Source organism: Scyliorhinus canicula, chromosome 23 (genome assembly GCF_902713615.1).
Source record: "Scyliorhinus canicula chromosome 23, sScyCan1.1, whole genome shotgun sequence".
Taxonomy (NCBI): Eukaryota; Metazoa; Chordata; class Chondrichthyes; order Carcharhiniformes; family Scyliorhinidae; genus Scyliorhinus; species Scyliorhinus canicula.
This window is the reverse complement of record NC_052168.1, coordinates 22368937-22393503: the sequence shown is the minus strand read 5'-3', so window position 1 is coordinate 22393503 and position 24567 is coordinate 22368937. Positions and strand designations below refer to the sequence as shown.

The 24567-nt window shown below is 49.6% G+C and overlaps 1 protein-coding gene across 1 annotated transcript in view; it reads left to right on the top strand.

Annotated features, from left to right (window-relative positions):
* Positions 1-24567, top strand: part of aco2 (aconitase 2, mitochondrial) — an 88957-nt gene that overhangs the window by 22283 nt on the left and 42107 nt on the right. The window contains exons 4-9 of the mRNA XM_038783590.1: positions 180-338; positions 6023-6173; positions 8437-8541; positions 10740-10831; positions 20335-20440; positions 22263-22420. Of these exons, the coding sequence (XP_038639518.1) occupies positions 180-338; positions 6023-6173; positions 8437-8541; positions 10740-10831; positions 20335-20440; positions 22263-22420 (771 nt within the window). The remainder of the gene's footprint in view (positions 1-179; positions 339-6022; positions 6174-8436; positions 8542-10739; positions 10832-20334; positions 20441-22262; positions 22421-24567) is intronic.

Genomic DNA, 24567 nt, shown 5'->3' with positions numbered 1-24567 from the left:
GTGGTTACATGGATTTGGCTGAGTGATAATACTATTAAATAGTCTGCAACACTCGTTGTACAAAGTCATGGCTCAAGTGGGTGACCAGTTCCTGTGAAACTCCGGAAAGACTGCGGAGAAGTAAGTACACGGTGCACAGCCTCGACTGTGTAATGACAAACTTCTGATTTTCTTTGCAGATTGTTTTGGAGAACTATGCCTACCCTGGCGTCCTACTGATCGGCACAGACTCCCATACTCCTAATGGTGGTGGTCTGGGTGGTGTGTGTATTGGAGTTGGAGGAGCAGATGCAGTCGATGTGATGGCAGGAATCCCTTGGGAGTTGAAATGCCCAAAGGTAAAGTGTCTGCGTCGATTTGGTAAAATCTAGATACCTTGAAGCTCGTCTAGAACCGTTAGTTTCTTAAAACTGAATGGTGGACAACAAAAATTGCAATACCGACTTGAGTTTGGTTAGCGCTGCTGCCTCACAACGCCAGGGACCCGGGTTCAATTCTGACCTCGGGAGTTTGTACGTTCCCGTACCAGCCTCCCCGGACAGGCGCCGGAATGTGACGACTAGGGGCTTTTCACAGTAACTTCATTGAAGCCTACTTGTGACAATAAGTGATTTTCATTTCATGTCTGCGTGGGTTTCCTCCGGGTGCTCTGGTTTCCTCCCACAGTTCACAGATTTGCGGGGTAGATGGATTGGCCGTGCTAAGTTGCCCCTTTAGGGTCCAAAGGTTAGGAGGCGCTGTGAGGATAGGGCGGGGGGATTGGACCTAAGTGGGGTGGTCTTTCTAGGGTTGGTGCAAACTCGATGGGCCGAATGGCCTCCTGTGCTGTAGGGATTATCTGACAGATTAGTGGGCAGATGACGTGCCCCTCAGCAGTGCGGCATCCTCCAGAGCCCACCTCTCGTCCACTGACCATTACATTGGGTCAGCTGAGCTTAGCCAGGACGGCAGCAGAGATGTGGCAATTGAGCCCATTGCATGGAGCTGGGAAGGATTGACTTCTGCATCTGATCAGCATCTACTGGTGTGTATGGATGTTGGGCAAGAGCAAATCTGGACGTGTCTGTGACACCTCGATGGTCAACTATGTTTCCTACTCTCACTGGCTGGGCCAACTCACCGAAACTGATCATTTAACAGGGACTCTTTAAAAATTGCTGGTACGTTGGCTGCTAACGGCAAAACCTGAGTTACACTACACCCAGTGTACTATTTTTATATCTGGGCACCTATCCTTAGGAAGGTAATATTGGCCTTTGAGGAATGCAGTGTAGATTTCCCAGAATGGTAGCTGGACTCCAGAGATTAAATGACCAGGAAAGATTACACAACCCAGGATTGTCGTTTTTGCAATTTAGAAAATTAGCGGATAATTTAGTTACAGATCTCAAGCTATTTAGGTGAACTGCTAGAGTGGATAGAAACTCGTTCCACTGGGTTGGACAGCCTAGGAGCAGCAGATCTTTCGGGAGTGAAATTGGGGAACGCTTCTACATGCCAAAGGAAGGTAGAAGTTTGGAATTCTTTTCAACGGCAATTGAGTCTCGGTCAATTGTTAATCTTAAATCTGAAATTCATTGGTTAACAGCAATCAAAGGTATTAAAAGGAAAAGGTGAGTATCTGGAGTTTGGTCACAAAAGAGACCGTAAGACTTAGGAATAGAAGTAGGCCAATCGAATCTGCTCTGCTATTCAATGAGATCATGGCTGATCTGATGAAATCCTCAACCCCACATCCTGCTTTATCCCCATAACTTGATTCCCTGACTGATTATAAATCTGTCCATCTCAGCCTTGAACACACTTAACAACCCAGCCGCCACAGCTCCCTGCGGTAAAGAATTCCACAGATTCACTAACCTCAGAGAAGGAATTCCTCCTCATCTCGGTCTCCAATGGGTGACCCCTTACTCTGAGATTATGCCCTCTGGTCCTAGACTCTCCATCAAGAGAGGCGTGCACGGTAGCAGGGGGCAGCACGGCAGCACAGTGGTTAGCACTGCTGCTTCACAGTGCCAGGGTCCCAGGTTTGATTCCTGGCTTGGGTCACTGTCTGTGTGGAGGCTGCACGTTCTCCCCGTGTCTGCGTGGGTTACCTCCGGGTGCTCCGGTTCCCTCCCACAAGTCCCGAAAAATGTGCTTGTTAGGTAATTTGGACAGTCTGAATCTTCCCTCCGTGTACGCCGGAGTGGATTTTCACAGTAACTTCATTGCAATGTAAGCCTACTTGTGACAGTAATAAAGATTATTATTATTAAGAGGAAACACCCTCTCAGCATCTACCCTGTCAAGCCCCCTGAGAATCCTATATGTCTCAATAAGGTCACCTCTCATTCATCTAAACTCCAATGCGTAAAGGCCATAAGATCACAAGACATAGGAGCAGAATTAGGCCACTCGGCCCATCGAGTCTGCTCTGCCATTCAATCATGGCTCATATCTTCTCATCCCTATTCTCCTGATCCCCTTATTAATTAAGAGCCTACATATCTTTGTCTTAAAGACATTCGGTGATTTGGCCTCCACAGCCTTCTGCGGCAAAGGATTCCACAGATTCACCACCCTCTGGCTGAAGAAATTCCTCCTCACCTCTGTTTAAAGGATCGTCCCTTTAATATGAGATTGTGTCCTCTGGTTCTAGCTTCTCCTACGAGTGGAAACATCCTCCCCACGTCCACTCTAACCGGGCCTCGCAGTGTCCTGTAAGTTCCAATAAGATCCCCCCCTCATCCTTCTAAACTCCAACGAGTACAGACCCAGAGTCCTTAACCGTTGCTCATACGACAAGTTCTTCATTCCAGGGATCATTCTTGTGACCCTTTCCAAGGCCAGCTCACCCTTCCTTAGATACGGGGCCCAAAACTGCTCACAAAACTCCAAATGGGGTCTGACCCAGAGCCTTATACAGCCTCAGAAGTACCTCTCTGGTCTTGTATTCTAGCCCTCTCGACATGAATGCTAACTTTGCATTTGCCGACTGAACCTGCATGTTAACCTTAAGAGAATCGTGAACAAGAACTCCCAAATCCCTTTGTGCTTCTGATTTCCTAAGCATTTCCCATTTAGAAAATAGTTTATGTCTAAGTTCCTGCTTCCAAAGTGCATAACCTCACACTTTTCCACATTGTATTCCATCTGCCACTTCATTCCCCACTCTCCTAGCCTGTCCAAATCCTTCTGCAGCCCCCTTGCTTCCTCAATACTACCTGTCCCTCTACAGATCTTTGTATGCAAACTTAGCAACAGAGCCTTCAGTTCCTTCTTCCAGATCATTAATGTATATTGTGAAAAGTTGTGGTCCCAGCACAGACCCCTGAGGCACACCACTAGTCACCGGCTGCCATCCTGAAAAAAAAACCTTTATCCCCACTCTCTGCCTTCTGCCAGTCAGCCAATCCTCTATCCATGCCAGGATCTTACCCTGAACACCATGGGCTCTTAACTTATTTAACAGTCTCCTCTGCGGCACCTGAAAATGAAATGAAAATCACTTATTGTCACGAGTAGGCTTCAGATGAAGTTACTGTGAAAAGCCCCTAGTTGCCATATTCCGGCGCCTGTTCGGGGAGGCTGGTACGGGAACTGAACCGTTCTGCTGGCCTGCCTTGGTCTGCTTTGAAAGCCAGCGATTTAGCCCAGTGTGCTAAACCATCCCCTAGTACCACACCTTGTCAAAGGCCTTCGGGAAATGAGGCCCAACCTACTCAACCTCTCCTGATAAGAAAATCCTTCCAAACCTAGGATTAGCTTCTCTGGGCTGCCTCCAATACCAGTGTATATTCCCTTCGATAAGGGGACCTAATCTGTTCACAGTATTCCAGGTGTGGCCTACCTAGTGCCTTGTATAGTTTTAGCAGCTTTGTATAGTTTTGTATACTCATTATACTCCGTCATGATCTCATTGAATGGCGGAATAGACTCGAGGGGCTGAGTGGATTCCTATTCCTATCAAAGGGTTACAGGCCCAATTTAGCACTGGCTTGTTGCCGGATTCATGTCCTGCACTGGTATGTAAGTGGAGTTTAACTACCATCCAGGATTGTAGCAAGGTAGTGCTTTTTGGAGGGAGGGTATAAAAGGCACAGTCCTTCAGGTTTAAGGGTGACCATTTGCTATGTGCAAAATCTAAGACTGGTTAAAAATGCAGCCCTAAAGTGGGTCTCCTTCATACTAGCATTGGGCAATTGTTTTACGGTAATAGACAAAGATTGGATCACTGGTGCTGGCAATGGCACTGCTCCCGTTTGCCCATGGGAAATAATTCTGGGAGTCCGGTGGTGTGGCCACGTTTAAGACACACATGGAGGCTAGAGGCAGGGACGACATGGATGCCAGTCCGAGGGCATTGTGGGTTTGAGCCAGCGAGGTTGGATGCTGGGTTTCAGGAGTGGGAGGAGAGAGGGGTGATGGAAATGAAGGACTTGTTTCTAAATGGGCGGTTTGCGAGGTTGGGGAGAAGTTTAGGATCCTGCGCGGGGAGGCTTTTAGGTATATGCAGGGGCGGGATTTTGCGACAAAGGTTTTCCCGACTTTCCCGGTGGCACTGCCCTCCTCCCAGTTGGAGGGGGTGCTGTCGGTGATTGGTCTGGGGAGGGGGGTGCCGCCTTGGTGATCTCTGGGAGGATTTTGGAGGAGGATATGGCGTCTCTGGAAGGGGTTATGGCCAAGTGGGAGCTGGGGATGGTGCTGGAGGGGAGGGCTGTGGTGTGAGGTGCTGCGGAGGGTGAATGCCTCAACCTCTCGTGCGAGGTTGGGGTTGATACAGCTAAAGGTGGTGCATAGAGTGGACCTGGCGAGTTCGAGGATGAGCCGGCTGTTTGAGGGGGTGGAGGACATTTGTGAATGTTGTGGGAGGCGCCCGCTTCCCCACCCTGTGCCTCGGCGTGGTTGGGGGACCTGCTGGAGTTGCTGTATTTTGAGACGGTCAAATTTGTTGGGGGGGGGGTTTGTTTGTATTGCATTTTAAAGAGATGGTTACCGTTAGCTGTTAAAGGCCGGTGGCGGGGGGGGGGGGGGGGTTCTGTTCCAGGTTATTGGGAGGGGGGGTGTTTTTGTTTTGTTGTGTTATGTACTGTAATAATAATAATAATCGCTTATTGTCACGAGTAGGCCTCAATGAAGTTACTGTGGAAAAACCCCTAGTCGCCACATTCAGCCGCCTATTCGGGGGGGCTGGTACGGGAATTGAACCCGCACTGCAGGCATTGTTATAGAATAGAACAGTACAGCACAGAACAGGCCCTTCGGCCCTCGATGTTGTGCCGGGCAATGATCACCCTACTAAACCCACGTATCCACCCTATACCCATAACCCAACAACCCCACCTTAACCTTACTTTTTAGGACACTACGGCCAATTTAGCATGGCCAATCCACCTAACCCGCACATCTTTGGACTGTGGGAGGAAACCGGAGCACCCGGAGGAAACCCACGCACACACGGGGAGGACGTGCAGACTCCACACAGTGACCCAACCGGGAATCGAACCTGGGACCCTGGAGCTGTGAAGCATTTATGCTAACCACCATGCTACCGTGCTGCCCGTGCACAACATGTTCTGCATTACAAGCCAGCTGTTTAGCCCACTGTGCTAAACCAGCCCCAATACACCAGTTGTGTATTTAAAATATTAAAACGGGGCAGCACGGTGGCCTAGTGGTTAGCCCTACTGCCTCACGGCGCTGAGGTCCCAGCTTCGATCCCGGCTCCGGGTCACTGTCCGTGTGGAGTTTGCACATTCTCCCCGTGTCTGCGTGGGTTTCGCCCCCACAACCCAAAGATGTGCAGGGTAGGTGGATTGGCCACGCTAAATTGCCCCTTAATTAGGAAAAATGAATTTGGCGCTCTAAATTTATTTTAAAAAAATATTAAAGCATGAATGCAAATATTTTAAAAAGATTGGATCACTCTGCTCCTCCCTCCGTTCCAGGTTTCCAGTCTGGTAATTCCGGAGGAAGCTGGTTTCTTCTTCGGCCTTCTTGGAATGTTTTGGAATGAAGCAGTTGTTTGTTTCTTGTTTAGGTTATCGGAGTAAAGCTGACAGGGCATCTGTCAGGCTGGACGTCGGCCAAAGATGTAATCCTGAAAGTTGCTGGCATTTTGACAGTTAAAGGGGGAACTGGTGCAATAGTAGAATATCACGGGCCAGGCGTGGAGTCCATATCCTGCACAGGTACACACGATAGAGGAGTGTTTCTGTAATGTCGTGGTTATCATGTTCGCTTAGATAGCACCTGGTTCAAAGCCAGGCAGAAACATTACCAAAACCTAGTTTGAGAAAAAGTTCTGTATTCCAAGTTTGTTGTTGATAACTGAATACATGATCTGAGAGACATGTGAAATTTGCCCTTACTGCGGGGTTAGTGTCGATGTCACTGGATTAGTAACCCAGGGGCCTGGGTTAATCCTCTGGGGGCACGGGTACAGATCCCACTGCAGCAGCTGGTGGAGTCGAAGTTCAACAGTTTTTAAAAATTCTTGAATGGGAAATTAGTGTCAGAGATCGGTTGTAGTAAAAACCCAGCTGTTTCACTAATGCTCTTTAGGGAGGGAAATCTGCCGTCCTTACCTGGTCTGGCCTACATGTGACTCCAGGTCTACAGCAATGTGGTTGACTCTTAACTGCCCCTCTGAAACGGCAAATCCTGCTGGAATTGGGCGCATTTGTGGCCATGGGTTAGGGCGTGTCAAAATACTCACATGGGGTCCATTTTGGCAGCCAACACTCCTTGCTGTACCTGGATAATGGCTGTTTGGGTGAGGTACCGGAGGCTCACTAGCTGTGGGCGCATACACTCAGTGAGGGAGCAATTCTCTCGGGGGACAAATGAAAATGAATTAAGAGAAAAAGTTGAGTTTGGTCTCTTGCCATTTCATCCACCTTGAGAAAGGGGAAACAGCTCTATTATTGGAGGGTGAGGAGGACGGACGGATTGGATGTCAGATCTCCACAACCCCTCGGGGCAGCTTTTGAGTGATCAGTTGAACAGCAGAGGCCTTCAGTAAAGGTGCCACGCTGTGTAATCTAGACCAACCAGATTTTAATTGCCTAAACTTTAATAGCAAATCCAACGGCGTGTGGAATTGAGAGATGGGTCGAGGGTGGGAAACATGGGTTTAGGGCGTGGGGACTGCAGAGGACTCTGGAGTCTGCACGTTCTCCCCGTGTCTGCGTGGGTTTCCTCCGGGTGCTCCAGTTTCCTCCCACAGTCCAAAGATGGGCAGGTCGGGTGGATTGGCCATGATCCTTAGTGTCCAAAAAAAAAAACGGTTAGGTGGGGTTATTGGGTTAGGGGGATAGGGTGGAAGTGAGACGATAGGATGGAGGTGAGGGGATAGGGTGGAAGTGTGAGCTTGGGTAGAGTGCTCTTTCCAAGGGCCTGTGCAGACTTGATGGGCCAAATGGCCTTCTGCACTGTAGATTCTATGATTATTGCCCATCCCTAGTTGCCCTTCAGAAGGCGGTGGTGAGAAGCCTTCTTGAACCGCTGCAGTCCCGGAGGTATCAGTATGCCCACTGTGCTGTTAGGGAGGGAGTTCCAGGATTTTATCCCAGGACAGTGAAGGAACGGCCGATATATTTCCAAGTCAGGGTGGTGAGTGACTTGGAGGGGAAATTCCAGGTGGTGGGGTTCCCAGGTATCTTCTACCCTTGTCATTCTAGATGGTAGCGGCCGTAGGTTTGGAAGGTGCTGTCTGAGGAATCTTGGTGAGTTACTGCAGTGAATCTTGTAGATGATACGCACTCCTGCTGCCACTGTTCATTGGTGGTGGAGGGAGTGAATGTCGGGTGGGGGGGGGGGGGGGGGGGGCACAATCAAGCGGGGCTGCTTTGTCCTGGATGGCGTCGAGCTTCTTGACCAGGCATCGTTTAGTGTTAGTTTCCACAAACATGGAGCAGGAGTGATGCCAGCTTGGTGGTGGTGGGGGGGGGGGGGGGGGGGGGGGGGGGGGGCACCATGCTCGGTTCGCCAGGGCAGGAAATCCACCAAAGTGTGGCCTTGGAGGGGAGGAACTATCCAAGGCCCAAAAAACCCAGCCTAGTGCCGGTGAATAACGGGATGAAGCTCAGCGCGGCAGCCACCGAGAAACACCCGCCAAACGCACCCAAAAGCGGACTTCTTTCATGTCCAATGTCTCAGAAATCATAACAAAAGCCCATTAGGCTTGTCCCTTTTACACAGCATGGTTTGAAATGAGGATGATCATATTTTTACGATGTCTTGATGACCACTTCTGCAGCCAGGATTTTAAAAAAAACGATTACTGCCCCGGATATATACACACTTTTGACCATTTATACTTACTGGACCAGATACATATAATACAATATATATCTGAAATTCCTACATTTATCACACACACTGCCATGTTTCATTTACAAGTCAATGTTAACTGAGCAGAAACGTCCAGTTTGAACCTCTTTCCCTTTCCAGGCATGGGTACGATCTGTAACATGGGGGCTGAGATCGGTGCGACCACTTCAGTTTTCCCCTACAATTCCAGGATGAAGGCATACATGGACAAGACTGGCAGAAAAGGTGGGTCCAACACAAATAAGTAACTTCATTTTAATTTAACATCACTTCCACTGGCATTTGACAAAAGTTCTGCGTGAAAAACTATTAGTTTAAACTCCAAGGTGTGGGACTCCAGGACGTATGGGTAAGGAAGTAGCTGAAGAGTGTGGGAAGCAATCCTTACATCTGGGTGGGGGTGGGAGTATGTGGTGGGAGTGAATCATTGCTGGAACCACTAATTGTTTCAAAAATCAAATGCAGTTGAGGACCCGGGTTCGATCCTGGCCCCGGGTCAGTCTGTGTGGAGTTTGCACATTCTCCCCGTGTTTGCATGGGTTTTGTCCCCACAACCCAAAGATGTGCCAGGTAGGTGGATTGGGCACACCAAATTGCCCCTTAATAGGAGAAAGAATGATTGGGCAGTCTACATTAAAAAAAAAAATCAAATGCAATAAAGTTATATTTAGGGCAGCACGGTAGCATTGTGGTTAGCACAATGGCTTCACAGCTCCAGGGTCCCAGGTTCGATTCCGGCTTGGGTCACTGTCTGTGCGGAGTCTGCACATCCTCCCCGTGTGTGCGTGGGTTTCCTCCGGGTGCTCCGGTTTCCTCCCACAGTCCAAAGATGTGCAGGTTAGGTGGATTGGCCATGATAAATTGCCCTTGGTGTTGGGTGGGGTTACTGGGTTATGGGGCTAGGGTGGGGGTGTTGGCATTGGGTAGGGTGCTCTTTCCAAGAGCCAGTGCAGACCCGATGGACCGAATGGCCTCCTTCTGCACTGTAAATTCTATGATCTATGAACTATTTGCAGCTTGTATCCAAACTGGGAGGTTCAGTGCAATTGGGCAACACAGGAATTGCAGAAATAGGTATGTGAGCAGAACAAAGTTAGGTTAACTGTTAATAGAGTTGAGTATTCGCTAGTGCACATAGACTGGGAGAAGTGTGCAACGCACATGCTCATGAATAAGATGAAGGCAACATGCTGCTGGTAATCTGAAATGAAATCTCCATGGGTCATGTTGAAATACTGTCCGTGTGGAATTTGCACATTCTCCCCATGTCTGCGTGGGTCTCACCCCCACAATCCAAAGATGTGCAGGGTAGGTGGATTGCCCACGCTAAATTGCCGCTTTATTGGAAAAAAGAAATAGTTGTGGTGAAAAGGAGTCTTGTCATCGAGGACACTTAACATGTCCAACCAATACCGAGCAGCAGTCAGTGAAATGTTGAAGTTACAGTTAGTCACCATCAAAATGTTGCTCTGGTCAAACTGCAGTTCGGGTATTCCGTCCAGTGCTGGTAATTGGGTCATAAAGTTTTGTAGCCAGTGCAGAGAAGAGGCTGATGCTGGTCCCCAGTGTCTCCCATTGGGTTATAAAGTTTCTGCAGACTTATTAAGCCACAAAAGAAGGCAGCCGAGAGGTAATGTACGGCCACTGGAGGCCGTAAATGGCTTGGGTCAATTCAGATAGTCCTTTTCAATTAAATTGTGAGGATAGGACAAAGGGACACAAGTTCTTGTTTTCTTTATTCATTCAGAATAATATCTTTGCAGTGTTATTGTGACAACAATAATGAAGTTGCTGTGAAAAGTCCCTAGTCGCCACACTCGGGCGCTTGTTCGGGTATACTGAGGGGGAATTCCAAATGTCTAATTCGCCTAACAAGCACGTCTTTCGGGACTTGTGGGAGGAAACCGGAGGACCCGGAGGAAACCCACGCAGAGACAGAGAATGTGCAGACTCCACAAAGACAGTGACCCAAGCCGGGAATCAAACCTGGGTCCCTGGCGCTATGAAGCAGCAGTGCTAACCACTGTGCCACCGTGCCATTCGTGGGATGAATGTGCATAGCTGGCAAGGCCACTATTTATTGCCCATCTCTTAGTGCCCTCAATTTTGAGCCTTCCTGAACCTCTTGCAATCCATGTAGGGAAAAGATTCAAAACGTTAAAACTCTGTGTCTCCACCGATGCTGCCACGTTTGTCCGGCATTTAGCTTTTATTCCTTGTAGGAAAAGGTACTGATATTAGAGAGTTTCTGTCCCATGATTATCCTGCGGGATAGATCCATGCATTGAAAGTTGAATGCTGTTCTCCGAGAGATGGAGGGTTATAACTGAGCAGAGTTTGAAAGGCTGTAGAATAGCGGAGCGGGTTCGAGGGCCTGAATTGCCAACTCCTGGCTCTTACATTCTTCTGTTCACAATTTTCAGACATCGCTGCTGTTGCTGATGAGTTCCAAGACCTGCTGGTTCCTGACGAGGGCTGTGAATATGATCAGCTGATTGAAATTAACCTCACTGAGGTAAGGACGACTCGTCAGCTTCTGGTAATCAGGTCCAGCCAAAGTCTCATACTGTTTTGAAACTGGTGTCCTGCAGCTTGTTTACATAACCACGTCGAGGTGTCCCAAAATGCATCTCCGCATTTTGAAGTGGGTCATTTTGTAATGCAAGCTCCCAGCAGGGAGATAAACGGCTGGGTAATCTTTTTCAGTGATGTCGGTTGACGGATGCTTGTACACCGGGCGATGAAATCGTGGAGTCTTTTAGATTCGCCAAAGAGGGCTAGCATGTCATTAAAGAGAAAGCTCCTCTGCCAATGCAGTGCTCGGTACTGCACTGTAGTACAGGCCCAGATTATGTGAAGTCTCTGGAGTTGGGGCTTCAACCGGCAAACTTTCTACTTGCCACTCGCTGAGCTGAGGCTTCCACACACTGTCTCTCTCAACGATATGGTGCAAAGGCTACTCCGCCTACTGTTTCATGACATTGTGGGGTAGCAGAGTGGCACGGTGGTGCAGTGGTGAGCACTGCTGCCTCACGGTGCCGAGATCCCAGGTTCAATCCCAGCCCCGGGTCACTGTCCGTGTGGAGTTTGCACATTCTCCCCGTGTCTGCGTGTGTCTCACTCCACAGGTTAGGTGGATTGGCCACCCTAAATTGCCTCTTAAATTGGAAAAATATTATTGGGTACTCTAAATTTAAAAAAAAGCACACTTGTAGCACAGTGGGTTAGCACTGCTGCGTCACAGCGCCAGGGACCCGGATTCGAATTCCTGGCCTTGGGTCACTGTCTGTGTGGAGTCTGCACCCTCTCCCTGTGTCTGTGTGCATTTCCTCCAGACGCTCCGGTTTCCTCCCACAGTCCAAAGATGTGGATTGGCCATGCTAAATTTTCCTTGGGTGTCCAAGGGTGTACGGCTTAATCCCAGATGACCTTGGGCTGCTTTCCCCTTTGAGTGGGCGAGCTGACTGGTGGTGATTTAACCTGAGGGCCACCGCACCTCAGGCGAAGGGCAAGGCTGAGTCAGAGTTTAATGTAATAACCTCATGTGACACCTAAGAAAGGCCACGTTTGCCCTAGAAGGAGTGCGGCAAAGGTTAATTAGATTGATTCCTGGGATGGGGTGGATGTTTTCTGGGATGGATTGTCCTTGACGAGAGATTGAGTAGACGAGACTTGCATTCGCTGGTGTTTAGAAGAATGAGAGGTCTCTGCGTGGGTTTCGCCCCCAATCCAAAATATGTGCAGGGCAGGTGCATTGGCCACGTTGAATTGCCCCTTAATTGGAAAAAACATAATTGGGTACTCTAAATTAACAGAAAAGGATGAGAGGTGATCCATTTGAAATGCAAAATACTTAAGGAGCTTGGCAGGGTAGGTGCTGGAAGAATGCTCCCCCTGACGGGGACCTAGAGCAAGGGTGGCGATATTTGAGCAAAGGATACATTTCTTCATTTAAAAGACTTGTGAATCATTAGATTTCTCTCCCCCAGAGAGCTTGGATGCCGAGTATTCTTGAGCCTGCGGTCGATAGATTTTTGAGTAGTACGGCAGAATCTATAGAATCACTACAGTGCAGAAGGAGGCCATTCCTCCCATCGAGCCTGGACCTACCCTCTGAAAGAGACACTATTCCTAGGTCCACTCCCCCGCCCGATCTCCGTGCATTGATCATGGCCAATCCTCCTAACCTGCACATTTTTGGACTGTGGGAGGAAACCAGAGCACCCGGAGGAAACCCATACAGTGTGGGAAAGTGGAGTTGAGGTAGAAGATGGAACAGAAGGGGAAAATGGCCTTCTCCTCCTCGTATGTTCCAGGCTCTGTATTCGGCCTCTACCCATCAGTACCGGGGTAAAAATCAAACTGCTGCTTTCTGATGGCTTTTCAGTGACACCTGCAGCTAATGCTTGGATGTCAAGTGAAACATGAGCTAATGACACACTCTACATCGGCTGGTGCGAGGGATTCCGATTTCTTCATTATATTAGGGGCAGCAGGGTAGCATGGTGGTTAGCATAAATGTTTCACAGCTCCAGGGTCCCAGGTTCGATTCCCGGCTGGGTCACTGTCTGTGCGGAGTCTGCACGTCCTCCCCCTGTGTGCGTGGGTTTCCTCCGGGTGCTCCGGTTTCCTCCCACAGTCCAAAGATGTGCGGGTTAGGTGGATTGGCCATGCTAAATTGCCCGTAGTGTCCTAATAAAAGTAAGGTTAAGGGGGGGGGGGTTGTTGGGTTACGGGTATAGGGTGGATACGTTGGTTTGAATAGGGTGATCATGGCTTGGCACAACATCGAGGGCCGAAGGGCCTGTTCTGTGCTGTACTGTTCTATGTTCTATTGCAACAATGACTACACTTTAAAACAGCTCCATTGTATATATATCGTTCTGAGAGGACACTGGGTTGTGAATGGCACTGTATAATAGTAAATCTGTCTTGGCCTGAGTGAGGTGGTGGAGGACCACTGACAGCCTAGGAGCTAGACTCTGGAATCAGATACTGCCTTCAGAAATGGAGTCGGTGGGGGCAGCACGGTAGCGCAGTGGTTAGCACCGCTGCCTCACGGCACCGAGGACCCAGGTTCGATCCCGGCTCTGGGTCACTGTCCGTGTGGAGTTTGCACATTCTCCCTGTGTCTGCGTGGATTTCGCCCCCACAACCCAAAGATGTACAGGGTAGGTGGATTGGCCACGCTAAATTGCCCCTTAATTGGAAAAATGAATTGGGTACTCTTAAATGTAAAAACAAATTGGAGGAAAAAATGTTCTTGATCTATTTAAAATTGTACTGGCCTCTCTTCAATGAGCTAAAGTTAATTTCAGGCAATTTTGATTTAGTCCAAAAAAAAATCTTCTGTGGATTTATTTTTCCTGATTTGGGAGCACAGATATTGGTTGTTTGTTGCTCACTGCTTGTCTTCTGAGCAGGAGGGGGTGGATTGCTGTTCCCAGCTCCACAGAATAATGTCTGTATTCTCAATCAGCCCAGTGCACACCAATCCTACAGGAGTTCCCAATGTATAACACTGTGTTGATTCAGCAAGCTGCAAGCAGCCTCATTTAAAAAAAAAAAATTCTCCTTTTTCACATTTTCTCCCAAATTTACACCCAACAATAAACAATAGTAACGAATGCAATGTCAATCCCCATGTCAATAACAACAATTCCATCCTCCCACCTAACCCCAGACATTGGCCCGCATGTTAACATAAACAAATGACAAAAAGGAATCAGGAATCACCCATAGTCACCAATAACACATACAGTCCCCCTCCCCTCAAACCTCCCACCCGCACCCCCTTAATTTTCGATGTAATCCAATTCTCGAAAGTGCATAATGAATAACGCCCATGAATTGTAGAACCCAGCTCCATCCTTCCCCCTCAGTTCAAATTGACCTTTTCAAGAGTCAGGAATTCCAGCAGGTCCCCCCGCCACGCCAGGGCACAGGGTGGAGAGGTTGATCTCCACCCTAACAGGATCCGCCTTCGGGCGATCAACGAGGCGAAGGCTGCAACATCTGAATCCGCGCCTGATTCCAACCCCGGCTGGTCCAACACCCCAAATATGGCCTCCCGGGGGCCCGGGTCCATCTTCACGTGCACCACTTTAGAAATTACCCGAAAAATCTCCTTCCAGTAATCCTCCGGCTTTGGACAGGACCAGAACATATGAACGTGGTGTGCACACCCCCGCAACATTCACATACGGGATAGGGTGGAAGTGAGGGCTTAAGTGGGTCGGTGCAGACTCGATTGGCCGAATGGCTTCCTTCTGCACTGTGTGGTCTATGTTCTATCTTCTACCCCCTCAAAGAACCGGCTCATCCTCGCCTTTGTAAGGTGCGATCTCTACACTACCTTCAGCTGTATCAGCCCCAACCTCGCACACAAGGTGGAGGCATTCACCCTCCGGCAAGCAGTCTCACTCAATAGCGTTTCAGACTGCCGTGTTCCCTGCTCCTCTTTGAAATGCAGCAGTTTGATGTCAAGTGTGAGAGTAGCAGTGTTACTTTCTGGCCTCTTAATTCCATGGCTTTGAGGTCCAGTTTTCCGAACGTTGGACCCATCCATCTGCGTTTGATAGCAGAATATGACAGCAGAAGCCCAAAACCAGACCTGGAAATGCGCTGGTCCACCTCCATCTGGGAAGATGGCTTGCCCGTTTGGGTGGACACTCGTTTGTTGCAGCTTTCCCCCCTTTCTGATGTTGCCAGATCTCTGTACTTCCAGCATTTGTATTTAGCGGGGCACTAAGTTGGTCAGGGTGGAATTGAAGCATGCAGCATAGTGAGAGTCCCAGGCCGGATTCTCAGCCTGGACGGCAGTCGGTAGGCTGGTTGCTCTCCCTCCCGCCCTCACCGACCCTTTTGCAAGGAGGGATACGGTTGCTGCTTTTAATCATTGTCCAGTGACTTTCATGTGAGGACAGGATTGGTGTCGGCTGTGATGTTCTCTGACTGCGGTTGAGCCTTGAATCATCTTGGCTCTCTGGCTTGACTCTCTGTCCCTTTTTCAGGTGAGATTATTTTCAGGGGTAATTAAGCGAGTGAGTGATGGTTTAACTATTTAAACATGCCCTTCCTCAATAATCATTCTAAGTACCATGGGTTCCGCGCTAATTCTATCCCTTAGTTGCATATATATCAAATAGTCTGTATTAGTGTGAAGAATTGATGATGCCTTCAAAAATATGTCCTAGATTTCTCCAATGTATGGTAGTCCCTCAAGTATAGCAAAAGGACAGAGTCCTGGGTACCAAAAAAATCCCTCCAATTCCTGTACCACATCTATTTAAGACATTGTCTATTTTGTGGGAAAGATCACAAAATGCTCCATACAACCTGCAACACGTTTTATACAAATTGTTAATAATACTCATTATAGGAAGGATGTGGAAGCATTGGAAAGGGTGCAAAGGAGATTTACCAGGATGCTGCCTGGATTGGAGGGTAGGTCTTGTGAGGAAAGGTTGAGGGAGCTAGAGCTTTTCTCATTGGAGTAAAGGAGGATGAGAGGTAATTGAGGTGTATAAGATGATGAGAGGGATGGATAGAGGGGACGTTCAGCGACTTTTTCCTTGGGTGGATGTAGCTGTTACAAGGGGGCATAACTATAAGGTTCATGGTGGGAGATATAGGAGGGATGTCAGAGGTAGGTTCTTTACTCAGAGAGTGGTTGGAGCCTGGAACGCAATCCCGGCTATGGTAGTGGAGTCGGACACGTTAGGAACTTTCAAGCAGTTATTGGACAGGCACAATGGAGTGCACTAGAATGATTGGGAGTAGGTTGATTTGATCTTAGTTTCAGACTAGTTCGGCACAACATCGTGGGCCGAAGGGCCTGTACTGTGCTGTATAGTTTTTTAAAAAATAATTTTTATTGAAAATTTTTTACAAAATATATAACAACAAACAGTAAAAAACAACAATAAAACAGCATAATAAGCATAACACCCCCAAGACCGTAACAACGCATATATCGAGCCCCCCCCGGGTTGCTGCTGCTGCTGACCTAGTTCCCTATCGTTGAGCCAGAAAGTCGAGGAAAGGCTGCCACCGCCTAAAGAACCCTTGTACCGATCCCCTCAGGGCGAATTTGACCTTCTCCAGCTTAATAGAACCCGCCATGTCATTGATCCAGGTCTCCACGCTTGGGGGTCTCGCATCCTTCCATTGTAGCAAAATCCTTCGCCGGGCTACTAGGGACGCAAAGGCCAAAACACCGGCCTCTCTCGCCACCTGCACTCCTGGCTCCACCGCAACCCCATAAGACCATAAGACATAGGAGTGGAAGTAAGGCCATTCGGCCCATCCCCAAACCCAGCCTGGCTTGACCCTGGATCCTACCACCCTCTACACCGTCCTCGCCACCCCCTCCCAGAACTCCTCCAGTGCCGGGCATGCCCAGAACATATGGGCATGGTTCGCTGGACTCCCCGAACACCTGACACACCTGTCTTCGCCCCCAAAGAACCTACTCATCCTAGTCCCGGACATATGGGCCCGGTGCAGCACCTTGAATTGGATGAGGCTAAGCCGTGCACATGAGGAGGAAGAGTTAACCCTCTCCAGGGCATCCGCCCATGTCCCATCCTCTATCTGCTCCCCCAGTTCCCCCTCCCACTTAGCCTTTAGCTCCTCTACTGATGCCTCCCCCACCTCCTGCATTACCTTGTAGATATCAGATACCTTCCCATCCCCGACCCAGACCCCCAAAAGCACCCTGTCCTTCACCCCCCTCGCGGGCAGCAAAGGGAATCCCTCCACCTGCCACCTAGCAAACTCTTTTACCTGCAGGTAACTGAACATGTTCCCCGAGGGGAGCTCAAATTTCTCCTCCAGCTCTCCCAGGCTCGCAAACCTCCCATCAATGAACAGGTCCCTCAACTTTCTGATGCCCGCTCTGTGCCAACCCTGGAACCCCCCATCAATGTTCCCCGGAACAAACCGATGGTTTCCCCCTTAGCGGAGCCTCCATCGAGCCCCCCATTTCCCCCCTATGTCGCCTCCACTGACCCCAAATCTTGAGGGTAGCCGCCACCACCGGGCTCGTGGTATACCTCGTAGGAGGGAGCGGCAACGGTGCCGTTACCAGGGCCCCCAGGCTTGTGCCTCCACAGGACGCCATCTCCAACCTTTTCCATGCTGCCCCCTCCATCACCCACTTGCGCACCATCGACACATTGGCCTGAGGGGTTGGGTAACGCCAGCCCCCCACCATCTCTGACCCGCTCCAAGAAGACCCTCTTCACCCTCGGGGTGTGCTGTACAGTTTTATGTTCTATGTTCTAATACTCCACAGTTCCTCTAGAAAGTTGCATGGTGGCACAGTGGTTAGCACTGCTTCCTTCACAGCACTAGGGACCCGAGTTCGATTCCAGCCCCGGGCCACTGTTTGTGGGAGTTTGCACATTCTCCCTGCGTCTGCGTGGGTTTCCTCCGGGTGCCCGGGTTTCCTCCCACAGTCCAAAGATGGGCTGGTTGGGTGGATTGGCCAGGCTAGATTGGCCCTTAGTGTCCAGGGATGTGCTGATTAGGTGGGGTTACGGAGTTGGGCCGGGGGATTGGGCCTAGGTAGGGTGCTCTTTCGGAAGGTCGTTGCAGACTCAATGGGCCTCCTTCTGCACTGCAGGTGCTCTGTAGCGACAAGTGTGTGTTCTGGCTCCCAAAAAGCCCCCTCAGAAAGGAAACTTGTTGGCTGTTTTTTTCAGCAATGCTGAGGGATAGTTCACATTGACCTGGTAAAGTCAGAATTTAACATCTGCAAGGATGGAGCCTCTGTCAGTGCAGCATTCCCTCAGCCCGGGTGATAATTCAGTCCCCAAGTTTTAAAGTGAGACTTGTACCCACAATCTTGTGATCTCCAAGCAGGGGTCCTGCCATCTGAGCCAAATTGGCAATGTGCAGAGGCTCCCATGGTTACAGATGAAGGGAAGCCAGAGGGAGGCGATGGTGTAGTGGTGAAGTCACTGGTAATCCAGAGGCCCAGACCTCAGAGGATGCGGACTCTCATCCCACCATCGCATTAATAAATAAATCTGACCTGACCTAGCCTACAGACCCACGGTAATGTGGCTGAGTCTTAATTGCCCCTCTGAAATGGCCTACCAAGCTGTTCAAGGGCAATCTGTGATGAGCAATGAGTGCTGTCCTTGCCAGCGACACCCCCATCCTGTGAAAGGGTAAGGACATAAAAGAGATTACTTCAAAGTATGCGTGGAAAATAAGAGCAGGGCTCGTGTGAGAAAGGTAAAGCTGGCAAAAGAAAGACTTTCATTTATATCTGGCAGCTCCGACATTGCAGGGCACCCTGGGTAATGCTCCAGAATGTCGGCCTTGATTTTTTGTGCTGGAGTCCCAGAGCAGGACTTGAAGCCAAAACCTTGTGACTCAGATGGGAGAGTGCTACCCATGGGTCACAGCCTGACAAATGTGCCTCTTTACTCCAAACCTGCCACTGTCTGGGTAAACTACGAGACAGAAAAAAATAAAAATTAATACGGGCAGCATGGTGGCGCAGTGCTTAGCACTGCTGCCTCACGGCGCCGAGGTCCCAGGTTCGATCCCGGCTCTGGGTCACTGTCCGTGTGGAGTTTGCACATTCTCCCCGTGTCTGCGTGGGTTTCGCCCCCACAACCCAAAAACGTGCAGAGTAGGTGGATTGGCCACGCTAAATTGCCCCTTAATTGGAAAAATGATTGGGTACACTAAATTTTTAAAAAATAAATAAAATAAAAATAAAAAATTAATATACAATGGGTGTGATGAAAGGTGGCACAGTAGCACAGTGGGCAGCACTGTTGCTTCACTGCGCCAGGGTCCCAGGTTCGATCCCCGGCTTGGGTCACTGTGTGGACATAACTATAAGGTTCATGGTGGGAGATATAGGAGGGATGTCAGAGGTAGGTTCTTTACCCAGAGAGTGGTTGGGGCGTGGAACGCACTCCCAGCTATGGTAGCGGAGTCGGACACTTTAGGACTTTCTCCCCGTGTCTGCGTGGGTTTCCTCCGGGTGCTCCGGTTTCCTCCCACAGGCCAAAGATAGAACATAGAATAGAACAGTACAGCACAGAACAGGCCCTTCGGCCCTCGATGTTGTGCCGAGCAATGATCACCCTACTCAAACCCACGTATCCACCCTATACCCGTAACCTAACAACCCCCCCCCCTTAACCTTACTTTTTATGACACTACGGGCAATTTAGCATGGCCAATCCACCTAACCCGCACATCTTTGGACTGTGGGAGGAAACCGGAGCACCCGGAGGAAACCCACGCACACACTGGGAGGACGTGCAGACTCCGCACAGACAGTGACCCAGCCGGGAATCGAACCTGGGACCCTGGAGCTGTGAAGCATTTATGCTAACCACCATGCTACCGTGCTGCCCCCAGGTTGTGCAGGTTAGGTGAATTGGCCGTGATAAATTGCCCCTTAATGTCTGCGTGGGTTTCCTCCGGATGCTCCGGTTCACCCCCCCCCCCCCCCCCCCCCCCCCCCCCCCCCCCCCAAGAATCGGACCGCCCCTGCTGTTAGGTGAATTGGACATGCTGAACTCTCCCTCTGTGTACCTGAACAGGCGCTGGAATGTGGTGACTAGGGGCTTTTCACAGTAACTTCAATGCAGTGTTAATGTAAGCCTACTTGTGACAATAAAGATTATTATTATAGATTATTATTATATTCGATGTGTTAGGGGAGCGAGCTTTGGGCAAAATTTTTTAAAAAAATAAAAATTTACAGTAGCCAACTCATTTTTTCCAATTAAGGGGCAATTTAGCATGGCCAATTCACCTAGCCCACACATCTTTGGGTTGTGGGGGCGAAACCTACGCAAGCACCGGGAGAATGTGCAAACTCGACACAGACAGTGACCTAGAGCAGGGATCGAACCCGGGTCCTCAGTGCCGTGAGGCACCAATGCTAACCACTGTGCCACCGTGCTGCCCGTGCTTTGGGCAAAATTAACCGTGCCCCTAAATGTGGCTCTCTTCATTACTGGAATGTGTTTTCTGTTTTAGCTTAAACCACACATCAATGGACCATTTACCCCTGACCTTGCCCACCCTGTGTCGGAGGTTGGAGCAGTAGCAGAGAAGAACGGTTGGCCTCTTGACATCCGAGTTGGTAAGTGACTGAAACTTACATTTTGAGGAGCTGGATTTTGCTTTGCCTGATGGTGTGGGTTAATACAGTGAGTCATGGCACATTATTTTAGCGTGTGCGGTAGTCTTGATAGACCTTCCTAGTATCCCAACAGTGCAAAAGGAGGCCATTGGGCCCATCGAGTCTGCACTAACCATCTGAAATGGCACCCCATCTAGGCCAATTCCCACACCCTCACCCTGTAGTCCCACCCAACCTGCACATCCTTCGATACTAAGGGGCAATTTATCATGGCAAATCCACCTAACCTGCGCATCTTTGGACTGTGGGAGAAAACCGGAGCACCCGGAGGAAACCTACGCAGACACGGGGAGAACGTGCAGAGTCCACACAGACAGTGACCCAAGACCAGAATCGAACCTGGGTCCCTGGCGCTGTGAGGCGGCAGTGCTAACCACTGTGCCACCCCTGTGGAGCTCTGCAGTTCAGCTCTATTATCCATGTTTGAACTGAGGCTGTAATGAGGTCTGGAGCTGAGTGACCCTGGCTGAACCCAAACTGAGCATCAGGTGAGCAGGTTATTGCTGAGTAAGTGGCTGCACAGTAACAGTGTCACTTTACTGCCTATTGAGGGTAGTCTTGTGGGGCAGTAATTGACCAGGGTGAATTTGTTTTCCATTTTGCGGACAGAATGGGCAATTGCAAGGTAGTTGACAGTGTTGCTGCGGCACACTGGCGTGTTGCTGCGGCACACTGGCGTGTTGCTGCGGCACACTGGCGTGTTGCTGCGGCACACTGGCGTGTTGCTGCGGCACACTGGCGTGTTGCTGCGGCACACTGGCGTGTTGCTGCGGCACACTGGCGTGTTGCTGCGGCACACTGGCGTGTTGCTGCGGCACACTGGCGTGTTGCTGCGGCACACTGGCGTGTTGCTGCGGCACACTGGCGTGTTGCTGCGGCACACTGGCGTGTTGCTGCGGCACACTGGCGTGTTGCTGCGGCACACTGGCGTGTTGCTGCGGCACACTGGCGTGTTGCTGCGGCACACTGGCGTGTTGCTGCGGCACACTGGCGTGTTGCTGCGGTACATTATGAAGCTAAGAACGGAAGAATGAACAAATTTGTTGGATGCATTTTTCATTTTTTTAAAATAAATTTAGAGTACCCAATTCATTTTTTCCAATTAAGGGGCAATTCAGTAATGTAGCTGCCTCTAAACGGCCTTCTGAACAGTCCGAGCAAGCCACTCTCGGCAGAAAGGCAGATCACCACCACCTTCTCGGGGGCAATTAGGGATGGGCAATAAATGTTGGCTATGAATTTTTTGCCAATTATTAAGGGGTAATTTAACGTGGCCAGTCCACCTAAACTGCACATCTTTGGGTTGTGGGGGCGAAACCCACGCAGACACGGGGAGAATGCGCAAACTCCACACGGACAGTGACCCAGGGCTGGGATCGAACCTGGGACCTCTGCACTGAGAGGCAGCAGTGCTAACCACTGCCCCACCGTGCCACCCTTGCTTTGAATTAATTTTAAAAAGGCAGCCAGTAGGGGTGGTGCTTGAGGGCAATAGTTGGTCAGTGGATAGTGACCAAGAGCAGGAATCTGAGCCCACCAGCCCATTGGCAGCGCCTTGGTGAGATCAGTTGACTTGGCATAAACCAGCCATCAATCCTCTGAGCTTCCCTTTCTTTACATTGACTGCATGCACTCACTGAAACCACGGAGCACAGGTCCCTTCCCTGCCTTTCTGGTGAAGATAGAAAAGAAGAACGTCTTGTATGCATTAACCCTTACTGGATGCCAGATTGGAACGATGTTTTTTTTGTTGTGTTGGCAGGTCTGATTGGCAGCTGTACCAACAGCAGCTATGAAGATATGGGCCGTGCAGCTGCCGTGGCACAGCAAGCACTCGACCACGGTCTGAAGTGTAAGTCGCAGTTCACTGTAACGCCAGGCTCCGAGCAGATCCGTGCTACCATTGAGAGAGATGGATATGTGAGTACACAGCTGCAGTTCTGTAACCAGCACACCGCTATCAAACCCATGTCCCCCTTTTGTTACTTAAAATAAACTACCCACCCCATCTTCGATATTCTTCTCCCATCTGAACGTGTTTCCTGAGGTACAGATACACTTCTGTTGCGATCTCCATCTCTAGCTCCAAGGAATAATATCCGTGTCTGTGGGTCCGTGTCAGTTCTTGACTCTCTCTTCTGAGGCTCCTTGGAGTGCTTATGTAAATGCGAGCTGTTGGAGCTGGGAAACACACTCCAGTCACTCCTCACCCCTCCACTATAAGACCTAAGAGCAGAATTAGGCCACTCGGCCCATCGACTCTGTTCTGCCATTCAATCATGGCGGATATGTTTCTCACCCCCATTCCCCAGCCTTCTCCCCGTAACCCTTGATTTTTCCCCTGAGTACCCAATTTTTTTTTTCTCAATTAAGGGGCCATTTAGCGTGGCCAATCCACCTAACCTGCACATCTTTGGGTTTTTGGGGGGCGAAACCCACACAAACACGGGGAGAATGTGCAAACTCCACACGGACAGTGACTCAGAGCCGGGATCGAACCTGGGACCTCGGTGCCGTGAGGCAGAGTGCTAACCACTGTGCTGCCCCCTCTATCTCTGTCTTAAAGACACTCAGTGAATTGGCCTCCACAGCCTTCTGCGGCAAAGAGTTCCACACATTCACCACCCTCTGGCTGAAGAAATTTCTCCTCATCTCTGTTTTAAAGGATCGTCCCTTTAGTCTGAGATTGTGTCCTCTGGTTCTAGCTTCTCCTACGAGTGAAAACATCCTCTCCACGTCCACTCTATCCAGGCCACGCAGTATCTTGTAAGTTTCAATACGATCCCCCCTCATCCTTCTAAACTCCGTCGAGTACAGACCCAGAGTCCAGACCCAGAGTCTAGATATTTGTCCTGTTGAGAGGACATGGCAACCCAGTCTGATCCCACCCATGGGCTTCCCTCTCCGACAAGTCGTGTCCTCTCTAAACCAGTGGTGAAGTGGGTAATTGTGATGCTTCAGCTGCATCCCCAGATTGGGCTCCAATCCCCGAGAATTGAAGTTAGTCTTGGTGCAAACAGAGGAGCTCAGTTGAAATCTCCCAATTGTGATGCAAAAATTCTGTATCGGTTTTAATATAGGGTTTAAATTTTACACACATACATAGAACATAGAACGATACAGCGCAGTACAGGCCCTTTGGCCCTCGATGTTGCACCGACATGGAAAAAATCTAAAAGCCATCTAACCTACACTATGCCCTTATCATCCATATGCTTATCCAATAAATTTTTAAATGCCCACAATGTTGGCGTGTTCACTACTGTTGCAGGTAGGGCATTCCACGGCCTCACCACTCTGCGTAAAAAACCCACCTCTGACCTCTGTCCTATATCTATTACCCCTCAATTTAAGGCTATGTCCCCTCGTGCTAGCCACCTCCATCCGCGGGAGAAGGCTCGCGCTGTCCACCCTATCTAACCCTCTGATCATTTTGTATGCCTCTATTAAGTCACCTCTTAACCTTCTTCTCTCTAACGAAAACAACCTCAAGTCCATCAGCCTTTCCTCATAAGATTTTCCCTCCATACCAGGCAACATCCTGGTAAATCTCCTCTGCACCCGTTCCAAAGCTTCCACGTCCTTCCTATAATGAGGCGACCAGAACTGTACGCAATACTCCAAATGCGGCCGTACTAGAGTTTTGTACAACTGCAACATGACCTCATGGCTCCGGAACTCAATCCCTCTACCAATAAAGGCCAACACACCATAGGCCTTCTTCACAACCCTATCAACCTGGGTGGCAACTTTCAGGGATCTATGTACATGGACACCGAGATCCCTCTGCTCATCCACACTACCAAGAATTTTACCATTAGCCAAATATTCCGCATTCCTGTTATTCTTTCCAAAGTGAATCACCTCACACTTCTCCACATTAAACTCCATTTGCCACCTCTCAGCCCAGCTCTGCAGCTTATCTATGTCCCTCTGTAACCTGCAACGTCCTTCCGCACTGTCTACAACTCCACCGACTTTAGTGTCGTCTGCAAATTTACTCACCCATCCTTCTGCGCCCTCCTCTAGGTCATTTATAAAAATGACAAACAGCAACGGCCCCAGAA